This window comes from Schistocerca cancellata, chromosome 3, assembly GCF_023864275.1.
Source record: "Schistocerca cancellata isolate TAMUIC-IGC-003103 chromosome 3, iqSchCanc2.1, whole genome shotgun sequence".
NCBI lineage: Eukaryota > Metazoa > Arthropoda > Insecta > Orthoptera > Acrididae > Schistocerca > Schistocerca cancellata.
In genome coordinates this window covers 402285606-402299649 of record NC_064628.1, presented here as the reverse complement: position 1 = coordinate 402299649, position 14044 = coordinate 402285606, and the positions used below count along the sequence as shown (strand labels likewise).

Below are 14044 nucleotides of genomic sequence, written 5' to 3'. Positions count from 1 at the left end.
AAAATCCCCTCTATTGAAATCAACATAGAGTCTTCAAACACAGATCTTGTAGAACTCAGCTCACTCTATTTGTCCACAATATTTGGAGTGCTGTAAACAATGGCACCCTTGTTGCCTACTTGATGCCATGTTCCTTGACACTGTGGAAGTATCTGATACAGTTTCACACTGCTGTTTAATGAATGAGATTTCTGAGTATTGGACTGGATTCAGAACTTCTGAGCAGATAGAACTCAAGACATTATTCTTACAGTATATGTTTATAAATGGTCTAGAGAATAATGTTGGAAACTCTGTGAGGTGGCTATTCAGAGTTGATACTTTGTTTATAGGAAGGCTGCAACACCAGAACACTATTGAAATGCTGGATGAGCTGCAGAGAATCAGTAATTAGTGCAGCAAATGGTAGTTGACCCAGAATGTAAACAAACATATAGCACATAAATGGATAATAAAATCCATTACTTTTCAATTAGATAATGAAATCAATTACTATTCAATTACACTATTAACAATAAATCACCAGAAACAGTAATAACTGTGGAATACCAATGAATAACCATCAAGAGTGACCTAAGTAAAATATTGATACAAGGAAAATTTCAAAAGAGAAAATAGTTAAAATTACAAGAATAGAGAATGCCTGGCCATTATTTACCTTCAGTACATGAAATTCCTAGTGTTATCAACAGAAATACTTAAATCAGAATATATTATGAAAGGATATGGTTGCTATTCACCATATAGAGGAGACATTGAATTGCAGACAGGCACAGTGACCAAACTGCTATACATTTTAGGTTTCAACTTGGACTTTCCATAGTTTACAAAGAAGAAAATACTCATCCTAGCCTTTTAAACATTATGTTTTCTCTCCGGAAAGGAAAGAGGGCAGGTTGAGAAGGTTAGAAAGGAGGTGAAGGGGATGAGGCATGGGGCAGATGACTCAGGTCTCAGGTTGAGAGGGAGCCATCCCACAACAGATTGGCTGCTTCTGGCATGGACTGAACAAGTAGACTCTTTCCAGAAGCATTAAGATGCAGGTCATGCCATATGTTATGCAACCTTGAGTTAGTCATTAAGTTCTGTATCAATGTATTTGAACAGAAAACTCTGTCCTCAGTTGTCATACTAATCAGTCTGCTGTGAGTTTAATCCCTATCAACCTGGGTTTTGAGTCACCTCGTCCTTCTCACCCCCAATCTTTCTTTCCTCAAGAAAGAACATATATACATATTTCAAAACCTAGGTTTAGTATTTTTTTACTGTAACTATTTCTGTCCAGAGCACCAGGAATTTCACCTAGTGAAGGCAAGTATTGGTCACCCGATGTGCATCTTTGTAATGTTAACAACTTTCTCGTACACAAAACTTAACAAAAACAAATAGAAACAATGTCCCATTCACTCTGATACCTCACAAATATTCATATATTCATCATCTGCTTATTTTCAGCTAAAAAACAATTGTAAGACTTCTGAAACAGCCAATATGAGTACGCCAGTGTACACATTACAAATCAGTTAAAAGCTCTTTATTTGCACAGGAAATGCTGAGTATTGTGTTAATTTTAGTATGTATATATTGCAGTATTCTCCACGGAGACAACCAATGTGGGTCAAGGAATTTACCGACCGTACTTCCTGAAGATGGTCTCACTCACACCTCGCAATTCAAAACAGCCACGAGTTTCGGTCATTGAAAGACAGATGTCAGATATTACAGACGATGGACTCAAAAACCTTAATGAAGAAAGTAAGTCAACAGTTCAGTATATCAGTATATTTTAATACATTCTCACTAAATACAGTGTTTGCAATGAATACATGCAGGCTTTCACTTAGCTTCATTACTGACTAAGTAATGAGTTTCTTTGGTTCACCTGTTTTTGTTATGTATACTATGGCTCTGTTAATGATGAATGTGTCTTTAATGAGATAATACAGGAAATCCTCATGCTACAAATTAACCTCCATGTCTCAAAAGGCACTGAGTGACTGAGTACACAACATACTAGTTAATTACCACTCTCATGAATCTCAAAATTATTTATCACTTTGGCTATGTTTAAAGAACAAAATGTTAGTTTAATACAGATTAAGGTTCATGGTAGGATCATTCATAATGAAGTGATGAATGCCTTACTGAAGGAAAGTTTTACAAAATGCCATTTCATAGGTGTTGCTCTACCTTACACTGATTTCACTCTGGTAATCATGAAACATTCTCAAGAGGAATGGTTCACCTACTGGCTTACTCCACATATGGATAAGAGGAATATTTTATGTCCAACTTCAACCTGTCATTAAAAGAAAGCCATAGTTTTATGAATCAAATAATAAAAAATTTTCATTAGTATTCTCCTTGAATACACATGTTATATGATGTGTAATCAAAAAGTAACAGAAATTTTTGTTTTTCTTGAAGAACCTTCATTTATTCATCACTAACATCAACTTTGTCCCCTTCAAATTAACTCTCTCAGACTTAATACACTTTTGCCAGTTCATTTCCCAATCTTAGAAGCACTTTTGGAACTCACTTTTTGTGTAATGTTCAGTTCCTTCAGTGATTCTGTTTTTATCCCATCAATGGTGGTAAAATAATGTCCTTTCATGATTCTCCTCAGGGTCAGGAATAGAAAGCAGTTGTGGGGGGCCATGTCGGGCAAAAACATTGGCTGAGGGAACAATGGTTTTGTTTTTCGCCAAAAAATCACAAACAAATATTGAAGTGTGAGTGGGAGCATGGCACATAACTTCGAGATAGTATTCCTTATTGACTATATTACCATAAGACAGAAACTCATGATTCACTATTCCATTTTACTTGAAGAAAACAGAAAGCAGAACCTTCACAAGTGATTGAACTTTTTTTTTTGATGTCATAACATATCCATGTTTCACGACCTGTTATAACCTTTTTTCGAAGTTCTGGGTCATTATTCACTTCATTCACCAATTCCTGAGCAATGGCTATGAGATGTGGCTTTTGGTTGAAATTCATCAGTTTCATAATATAATTTTCTGCTACATGTTTCATGCCAAAAACATCTGAAAAAATTGCTTGGCATGAGCCAAAGAATATTCCATCATCATTGGCAATTTCTCTGATGGTGATTTTCTAGAACCATTTTCTTTACTTCTACCACATTGTAATTGATGTACTATGGCATCCAGGGCAGTTGTCGTCCTCAACATCTTCTCGACCTTCTTTGAATTGTTTACATCGTTTGTAAACTCTTGTTTTACTCATGGTAGATTTGCAAAAAGCCACAGTCAACATTTCAAATGCAGCACTGCACTTTATTCCATTTTTCAAGCAATTTAATGCAAATTCTTTGATACATCTTTCCCAAACGTAAAAATTTGCTGACTACTTGAAAACACATATAACCTTTCTGACTGTCAACAACAAACTGAATATTCTAAACAGCTTAAAATGCAAACATACATCAGGAACATATGTACCAATAAAATTAAAAAAACAAAAAAAATTGAAAATCGGATTATAAAGCCCAAGAAATCAAAAAATACCGTTATGTTTTGACTACACCTTGTATGAGCCATCCCCATAGGCTAAAAGATAAGGTCAATCCATGTAGCCCCAAGTAAGTTTTTCAGACAGCCAACCACAGCCATTTCTGCACATAAGAAATGCAGGAGGGCCAAAAGGATTAGACAAGGAAATTGGGAAATATGGAAACACATTCCTTGTTTCAGTATCTTCTTCAGTGCATGGAGATAATAACACAATTTTCAATATTTAAGCTTCCTATTAGTCTAAGATAAACATTGTTAGGCTAAATAATAAATGATCTGACACTATTCAAATATCAAACCATGTAAAAATGGATGTAAAGGAATTTCAATGATTGGAGCTGTTCACATAATACAGTGTTTGAACAAATCTCTTTACTGTAATATTTTAGTGTGTACCTAATATTCAGCCACTGTTATGCATTGAGTGAAAAAGTCATGAAGTACCTTCTAATATCATGTTGGACCTGCTTTTGTCTGGTGTAGTGCAGCAACTTGATGAGGCACGAACTCAACAAGTCGTTGGAAGTCCTCTACAGAAATACTGAACCATGCTGTCTCTATAACCGTCCATAATTGAAAAAGTTTTGCCAGAGGAGGATTTTGTGCATGAACTGGCCTTTCAATTACATCCAATAAACGTTGGATGGGATTCATTTAGGGAAATCTGAGTGGCCAAATAATTTGCTCCAATGTTCTTCAAACCGACCAAGAATAATTATGGCTGGGTGACATGGTGCATTGTCATCTATAAGAATTCAGTCTTTTTTGGGCAAATGAAGTCTGTGAATTGCTGCAAATGGTCTCCAAGTAGCAAAACATAACCATTTCCAGCAAATGATCAGTTCGGTTGGACCAGAGGACCCAGTCAATTCCGTGTAAACACAGCCCACACAATTATGGAACCATCATCAGCTTGCACATTGCCTTGTTGACAACTTGGGTCCATGGCTTCATGGAGTCTGTACTACATTCAAACCCTACTGACTCAACTGACAAGGCCATGGCTTTCCAATCATCTAGGGTCCAACCAATACAGTCACAAGCTCAGAAAAGTCCTACAGAGACACATGCATCGGTCATCTGCTGCCATAGCCCATTAACACCAAATTTCGTTGCACTGTCCTAATGGATATGTTTTTCATACATCCAACATTGACTTCTGCAGTTAATTCATTCAGTGCTCCTTGTGTGTCAGCATTGACAACTCTTCGCAAACGCTATTGCTCTCAATCATTAAGTGAAGGCTGTTGGTCACTGTGTTGTCCATGGGTCTGAAAATTGGTATTCTCATCTCATTCTTTACACTATGAATCTAATGATTTCCAAAATGGAATATCACATGCATCTAACTGCACCTGTCCATTCTGCGTTCAGCATCTCTTAAACCCCGATATGCAACCATAATCACATTGGAAGCCTTTTCACAATGATCACCTGGGTACAAATGACAACTCCACCAATGCACTGCCTTTTTATACCTCATGTATGCAATACTACTGTCATCTGTACACGTGCATATCGCTATCTCATGACTTTTATCACTTCAGTGTATTTTATGTTTACTCCTTTTGTAATTATTACAAAGGCTGTCTGTATAGTTTGATTGACTGAGACTAATAAATAATAACAGTAACAACAACAACAACAACAATTAATAGGCCTCTGCATCCCCCTCCTCACTGTGGTCTACCTGCTCTTGTCCTCCTCCCCATATGTGTAATTCCCATCTACAGCATGGTATTACCACGGTCTGCACCTATGCAAACTTTCCATGTCCCCATGTCCCTGACCTCTGCATCTGCTGATCTTCTCCTTCCTTAATGTTCTTCTTCTGCCTTGCTTTTGCATGTTCCCTCTACACACACTGTCCAAAACAAACTCTCTCCCCAGCTGAGCCATGATGCCAGGAAAATACACTCACTGATAGAATAAGTTGAGCAGTTGGAAGTAATGGTCAGACACAATTTTGTAAACATACAGACCTTTAGTTGGTAGGTAAATGATTTAGGGTCATGATGGTGTGTGGTGGTTGGAATGGATACCAGTGTGTCCCCACATACCCATTTTGTATCTCCTGAACTGTGTCCTGTATGATGATACAATTTTGCACATACATTCGGTGTTGTGAATAGAGTTAGTACTAAAGAATAAATTAGAAATCACATCCAACAAAGTTTGCTGCACCAACAGAGAAAATGTAATATGTGATTTTCTTTCCTTTCATTGTTTTCTGAGGGGTGTTGTTGAGAAAGAGTATCATGAAGCTCTGAAATTATGTGTAAAATTTGTAGCAAGTAACCAAGTGTTCTCATTGTCAAATACTGGATGAATATCATCCATGTACTTGCACATGGTGAATTACACTTTCTCAAGATTTGTACACAGTGTCTAACTGTAGTACTTATCATTAGCATAAGATTACACCTCTTAATGAGCAGATTATGACATAATTTTATTTTTTAAATTTGGTCAGTAGCTATACAACATACAGAGAATCAAATTTTTGTTGCCCCTGGAAACTGTGAGATGGGCAACAATGCAACTGGAACAGTGTGCCATGTGGATTGGGTTAGCCACTTAGTAAGGTAGAGTATCAGTCACAATGAAACTAATACAAAACTAGTGTCAATATTATGAATAGGATAGTTGCTACTCACCATATAGCAAAGATGCTGAGTTGCAGACAGGTATAACAAAAGACTTTCGGAAAGTGAACTTTCGGCCAACAAGGCCTTCATTCAAAATAGACAACACACATGCACACATATGCACTTAAATGCAACTCTCACACACATGACCACAGTTTCTGGCAACTGAAGCCAGACTGTAAGCAGCAGCGCATGATTGGAGAGACAGCTGGGTGATGGGGTTAAGGAGGAAATGGGGTTGGGGAAGGGTGGGATAGCAGGGTGGGGTGGGGGTTGTAAACTGCTGCTTATGAGAGTGTACAGTGGTGAGGTGGAGAGAGAGGGTAGGACAGCTCAGTGTAGTCAAAAGGTTGGATGGATGGAGGGGGGAGGGGGCAGGGGGTAGGCAGAGTAACAGAAAAGAATTTTCCACTGTTTGATTTTGGATGAGAAGTATATGGCAGACAGTGTGGGGAGTGTGCAGAGGTAAGAGGAATAGGTAAAGCTAAGAGAGTTATTAAAAATTGCTTAATATTCTGTTGTTTTACTATAGGTATTTTTTCTCTGACTTAAATAAAATTTATCATTAAAGTTCATACTTATCAAGGAAAAATCGTAATTACTGTTACAGTACTGAATGATGAAGAAAAAATAATCTCACAGAAATAGTTGAGTTGACAGATTTAGCTTTATGTTCATCACCAAATTTATACTATAACTGTAACCCTATATGGCATTAAGGATGTATTGAGGGATTTTACTGACTTAGGGAGTACCTCAACAAACTGCAAGCAGTTTGTAGAGCTACAGGCTGTGTGTGGATAAGTGTTGCTTTGTTGAAATACAATGCCAGGATACTGTTTCATGAGAGACAATATATGAGGACATGGGATGTCTCCAACTTACCCCTGTGCCATCAGAGTTCTTTTGAATCACTACCAAAAGTAGCTCAGTTGCTTTAAAAAGCAATTGTCACTGGAGATAGTTCAGAATGTCACTCATTAGCAGTTTTCACTTTTCTAAATTATCATCTCTTACAGAGTCAACAGCAGCTTGCACACAGTATGCCAATTCAGCAGTCCAGCTTCTTCTGCTCTCTCATTAACAGTGTGGGGTGGCCAGAAGTGTGGTAATAAGTCCATTACTTGTGCCACATGGCACATGCAGATGTGAAACAATAACAATGTGCTCAGTATATGGTACAGTGATCCTTCCTCTGTGAGATCAGTTGGTTGACCACATACTTTACAACTCATCGGGTTTCTCCCTTGATATAATTGCATCCAGCATTGGATCAGTATCACATCTCAATACTCTGTGGCCCTGAATATCATATGATTCAACCAATCGGCCACTAGAAATAAGAAATGGAGCAAGTATGAGTCTTAAGATTAAGGGCTTCATGCCTTAGAAATTGATCATTGCCTTCATGTTAGTGCCTTCCTTCCTTCCCACTGCAGATCTATGAATATCACAAGTCTGAGAATGGTGGCACTGCGATTGCTTCCTACTTGTCAACTCGTTCCTATTACTGAAGTGTGAGACTAGTTGTGACCTTTATTAGTACAATAGTTGAGGGCATCATCTTACTGTCGTGAAGTAGTACTGACAGGTTGAAATGACCAACTGTCAGTATCAGATGGCCTCAAAGGGTTTATTATCATGAGTTCTCAGCAGCATTTTCTCCTGCGTTTCAGCAGTGCATGTGAAACAATGGAGCCACACACACTACAGCAGTTACATGGTGAGAGAATTGTGCTCGCCGAGCACTGCTGCATCACTATTATCTCACTCATCGCCATGAAGTGGCTGTTGTACACATGTTGACAACCCCAGCAATGGCTGCTGTCAGCCTCCCATGGATACAGCCAGTTTGGAAGTGGAACTGTTCATTGATGGGCTTAAAAAATATTCTGAAATATGGGACACCTCTCACAAAGTGTAATCGTTATAGGATTAAGAAGAGAGCCACACGGTTTCAACAGTGTGCAAAGTTTGTGAGGGTTTTGCTTCAAAACCAAATCAGGAAAGAAATGAAATAATTTAACATTACTGTTAAACTATCTAGTGTTTGTGTTCTACAAGTGGCGTTTTTTCTCAAATGTGGCCATTTAAAACATGAAACACAGCTAAGCAGCAAATGCTCTGCTTCCTGACAATGGTCCTTTCATCTGAACGAACAAATCTTCATTTAACAATAATAGTTAAAAATGAATTACATTACTTCAGCTGCTAAGTGCATTTAGCAATTTCAAAGATACTTTAAAGATAATTTCAAACCTTTTCTAAACATTTTTCTCCATTTATGTACTTAAAATAAAATATTTAATACATCCACTTATTTCTAAAGTAATCAGAAGTTTGAAGCTGTTTTACACATGGGAGCTCGATTCTTTACAGAAGCGAGGGGTTTCCTGGCATATTCTAAACACCTTAATATTCTGCATTTTTAACACATGTACTGTCAACAAAATGTACTTCACACATTCTCACCATGTACAGTCAAGTCACAAATTGTGGCAACAATTTTGGCCCATTATTGTCCATATTTGGTTATAGCAGCAACATATTATCATACCAGTGTGATGCACTACAAACAACATTGGTTATTAAAACCAATGAAATATTTTATACGGAATTACGGGATGTTTACAACTACTGCGAAATATGTAGTGATCTGACCAGCAGTGCTAGATGTGGTCCAAATCACTGAACACTTAGTTCATGGTCAAAGTGCCATTAACTGCTAGTACCCAATAAGATTCATCCTCTTTCTGAGCGGCTAGCCGCGAGTTACAAACTGGACTACGAGAATCTCCCACCACTTGAAGCGCTGTTGCCGTATTTTGTGACAATGCAGTTTCATTCACAGAGCAACCGAATTATTCATTCAGATGTCGATGTTACTTCATTGCAGCAGTATAGCTGTGAATGCATATCTGTAAATGTTTTTGTGTGATTTCCAAATGAAAATGTAATGTGACGGCAATAAACGTGAAGTTCCCCACAAGCAACTTTAATTAAATTGCGTGCCTATGGAGTATCGTCTTAGTCATGAAACTGGTTTTGTGATTTCCTGTCAGAAAAATCAATGTATGTAGTAATCGACAAAAAACCATCGAGTATCTGGTGTTTGCATGGAAGTGTTATAGGCACTCCTCTGTTCCTGAGCTAATAAACAATTTAAGACAAAATCTGAGCAGCCCTCTTAGACTGTTTGCAGATGATGCTGTGAGTTACCGTCTTATAAAGTCACCAGAGATGAAAATTTATTAGAAAATGACTTAGACAAGATATCTGTATGGTGAGAAAAATGTCAGTTGGCTCTAAATAATAAGTCTGAAGTCATCCGCATGATTACTAAATTCGGTTTACAGGATAAAACACACGATTCTAAAGGCTGTAAATTCAACTAAACACTTATGGATTATAATTATGACTAACTTGAAATGCAACTATCATATTGATAATGTTGAGTGGAAAGCAAACCAAAGACTGCAATTTATTGGTAAAACACTTAGAAAATGCAAGAGCTCCTCTAAAGAGACTAATTACACTATGCTTTTCCACCTTCTTCTGAAATATTGCTGTCATGATGGGATCCACAGCAGATAGAATTGATCGAAAATCTTCAAAGAAGGGCATCTCGTTTTGTATATTCGCGAAATAGGGGAAAGACTGCCACAGATATGATACACAAATTGGGGTGACAATCATCAAAACAATGGCATTTTTCATTGTGGCAGGATTTTCTCATAAAATTTCAGTCACCAACTTTCTCCTCAGAGTGTGAAAATACTTTGTTTTGCCCACCTACATAGGGAGGAATGTTCATCATAAAAAAGTAAGAGAAATTAGAGTTGGGACAAAAAGATAAAAGCGTTCGTGTTTAATGTGTGCTGTTTGAGAGGGGAATGGTCGAGAGAGAGCTTAAAGCTGGTTCTATGAACGCTCTGCCAGGCACTTAATTATGAATTGCAGAGTAATCATGTAGAGATATATGCTTCACAAGCAGTTGAGGTGGTTTATGTCCCACATTTATGACTTCAAATTTGAATTTGATACCGATACTTCTATTTTTGACATTTTCCTGACTCAAGAACGAACTGCAAAAACATGTGTTGGGAAGAGAACAATACAGAGAATAGTAAACAAAAGTGTCAGGGCTGTACAGGGAATAGTGAACAAAAGTTTCACAGCTGTAGAAAAGTCAGAAAATTTTGTGTTGCTGAAAATCATCGACATCGCAAGAAACCTGTAACACAAACAGATGGTTTTGACAATGATGTTTTAACGCACTCCGTGTTTGAAATTATATAAAAGGAAATATCCAACATCCAAAAACTTGTTACAATTATGCCTGAGCAAATTGGCTTCAAAGGTAGTGCTTCATCAGTGTAAAGAATTTTAAAATACATTGATTTTAAACATGTTAAGAAGAGAGTTTTTAATTGAAAGAAGTGACATAGAAGCAGCACGAAGCACGTCTGTTATAAAGGTGCACAATACAAGAGGAGGAGGTACTTCTACAGTGTATCACCTTGATGAAACATGGATAATCAGAGTCATTTCATGAATACCTGCTGGAAAATTGGTGATGGTTCTGGTGGTTTTAAAGTTCCCTTAGCAAAAGGCTCTCGGATACTGGTATTCTCCATGCTAGCTCTTCTTCTGATTTTGCCCCTCAGAGTAAATTTGTATTTAGATGTAATAAAAACAGTAGTGACTACCATTCAGAAATGAACACTGTCACTTTCAAGAAGTGATTCACTGAGGAAGTCTTGCCATACCTAGCTTCGAAGTCAGTCATTGTAATTACCATGCCAGTTATAATTCAGCTGTTACAGAGAAATGCCCAAGTATGAGCACCAAGAAAAGGGATATTGTGCTCTGGCTGAAAAATAAAAATATTCCTGACAATATAAGCCAGACTTGTTCTGAACACTTGCAGTTCATTAACTTATAAAAGTCACGCAACGTAATGTACAAATTTGACTTTCTTGAATGTGAATGTGGTCACACAGTTTTGCGTATATGCACCTATTACTGTCAGTATAATCCGATAGAATTAATTTGTGCACAGGTTACAAACTATGGGGGAAAAAGGCAAAACAGTCAAGGTAAGTCACTGAAATGCTTGTGCTTGAAGCAATGGACAGCATCCCTCTTTGGCATAGGCACACTGTGTGTGTCACGCTGAAAAGTTTCAAAAATAAGACTTTGTTATGGAGGTGAAGATGGATAAAAGCCTTGAACGTATCATCCTAAATATACAATCAGATGGTCCAGCCATGGACTCAGATAGTAGATTGTATTACAATGTAGACTTTGAAACAAACTAGTGATCTTTCTTGGTTTTAAAGACTTGTGGTTTATAAACGTTTTTGTGAGCATATCAATTTCATACACAGTACATGAGAATTTCTTAGCTTTTATTGGTAAGGAATACGTATCCTGTGAATTATTCAGACTATAATGTTCAACACATTGACTAAGGGGAAGTTAAGCTTTTCCCAGCCTGTTGTGTTACTTGCAAGACTGCGGCTGGATAAATTCGTTAAAAACTCCAGTATTTTGACATGTAGACCCCTGGCATGAGTTGGATAAGCCTTAAAATGAAAGAGAGGGTTACCTGTCAAGATATTGGTGGTTTTCGACATTATCAGCTTGCATTCCGTTGAGTTATTCACAGAAGATGGTTAATTGTTAGGTTTTTCAATGGATCATTTATGCGTTCTCTCACTGTAATGTCGAACGAGTTAGTTTAAACTCATAACGTCTGTTGACACTGTAAAATATGATAACATACAGATAATTTTTATGATAGTCTTTTGCACTGGTGTTTGGTACCAGTAATTCATTTTTACGCATAGTGGTTTATACTGAACAGCAGTGAAACACATGTATGTATGCACATTATACACATTTAAAAAAATATATGGAATAGAAGCAGTTGTCAAACAAGTATAATGATTTCGGTTTGAGTTTGAAGTTTATTTTGTTACGTGTTACATTTTTACTTATAATACAGTCCAAATCACAATAAATGGCAATTACTGCAACTCAGCTAGATCTCCTGTGTCTCAGCCCAAGTACAGGTCTGCCTATGCACAGGCCACCTGTGTGTGGGCATGTAAATTTGGCTGGCATATGGAGTGGACCGAAAGGTTTGTCTCAGGTCACAGGTGGTGTCAGCTTTTTGACATCACAGCTGCTCACAAACTCATAACCTGGCACCAAAACTAGCTCCAGCTGCAACTGCAGTTGTAAATGGTGCTTCCGCTCCTACTGTCATCTCCAACCCAGATGTCTAACATCCCAGCAACCACCCACCATGCCATTAGCAATAGCCCCATGCAGCACACTTGCCGGTACTGCCTGCTTCCCAGTTACATCAGCTGAAAGCACGCAGATATGTGGGCTATTGTTTGGGAGCCCATGAACAGAGTCACTCTCCCTGCCCAAGCCACTTCTAGTGGCAGCGCAGAATTCTATCTCTGACAAACTGCCAACTCCATTGTCCCTGTGTCCATGCAGTAGCAGATGAGGCTATGATGCTAGATCCCTTGGCGGGGACCTCAACTGTGCCTCCCATGCTTCCAGACTGGCAACGGCACAAACCCAGCCTCCCCTGATATCGAGGGGGAGGGATTTAGTATCCCCACCCATGGCAGGTATTGATAGTGATTCAAAGATGTTGCACCTCATTACTATGACAGCTGCCACCTCTGGCTGTAAGAAATGTAACAGGCATTTCTTGTGGGCCATCCCTCTCACACAATTATAGGCTGAGCAGGCAACCAGTAAGCATGTGTTCCACACTGTATGAAGCACTCATTAACTTGCATCACTATACATACAAAACCTTGCTCTTGTTGTAGACTGTCCGGCTTTCGTTCTTGGGATATACTCAGTGTGCAGCTTACAGAGGCTCTTACTCTGTTTATGGTCTACAGTGGACAGAAAATAGTGGGTGAGGGGAAAAAGGAGATGAGGAGTGGCTGACAGCTGGGCATGAGAAGCAGAAAGTGTACAAGATAGGAATTTGACATCAGAGAGCAGAGGATCTTGCATGTAGCACATGATGCAGGGATGAAAGGATTGGCAGCAGGAGACAGAGCAAAATATCAGAGGAAAAGAGATTAAGGCCAGTAGGATTGTAGACTCAGAGGATATGCTGTAAAAACATTTCCCATCCATGTAATTCAGATTAGCAAGGGTTGTGAATCAGCTATTGAGTTTTCAAAAGGGAGGCACACCCATTATATACCTTAGTGATTCGACTGCTATTACAATCAATGGGAGTTGTTATAAAACAAGTAAAAAACATACACAAATAAATATCGCAGCTTTACTAGAGTGAATGTTCCATGACACACAGCCATCCCAGTCATATGTATCATCCAACATTACCTTCACACAGTAATTGCTTTTTCAATTACTAGTAAATGTCTCTGAGAAGTAGCCAAACACAATGCAAATCTTACACTTAAATTGTCATCTATTGTATTTTATGTAGTACAACATTCCTTTCATCTGGAGATGATTATGATAGAAATCACAATATCACTGGCTGTCATTGAACGTTCACTCCAGTAAGGATGCAATAGCTATTTGTGTGTGTCTTTTTTATGCATTTTATAACAACTTCCATTGATTCTAATAGCAGTAGAATCCCTAAGTCATGTAATGAGTCCTCCCCCCTTTTTGAAAATTCAATAGCTGCTTCACAACCCTTGCTAACTACAGGGATGGGAATTCTTACATGACTTTTACATTGAGACATAATCTCATTGATGTTTTTATATAGACAGTTTCAGCCATGTCAGTCAGTGCATTATGTATAGTACAGGAGGACAACAGATGCACCTTCTG

General features: G+C 38.1%; 1 protein-coding gene across 1 annotated transcript in view; it reads left to right on the top strand.

Annotated features, from left to right (window-relative positions):
• The window catches only part of LOC126176336 (sodium/potassium/calcium exchanger 4-like), a gene marked incomplete at its 5' end in the record, with an annotated part of 108225 nt that overhangs the window by 46363 nt on the left and 47818 nt on the right, over positions 1-14044 (top strand). The window contains one exon of the mRNA XM_049923488.1: positions 1591-1755. Coding sequence (XP_049779445.1) covers positions 1591-1755 — 165 coding nt within the window. The remainder of the gene's footprint in view (positions 1-1590; positions 1756-14044) is intronic.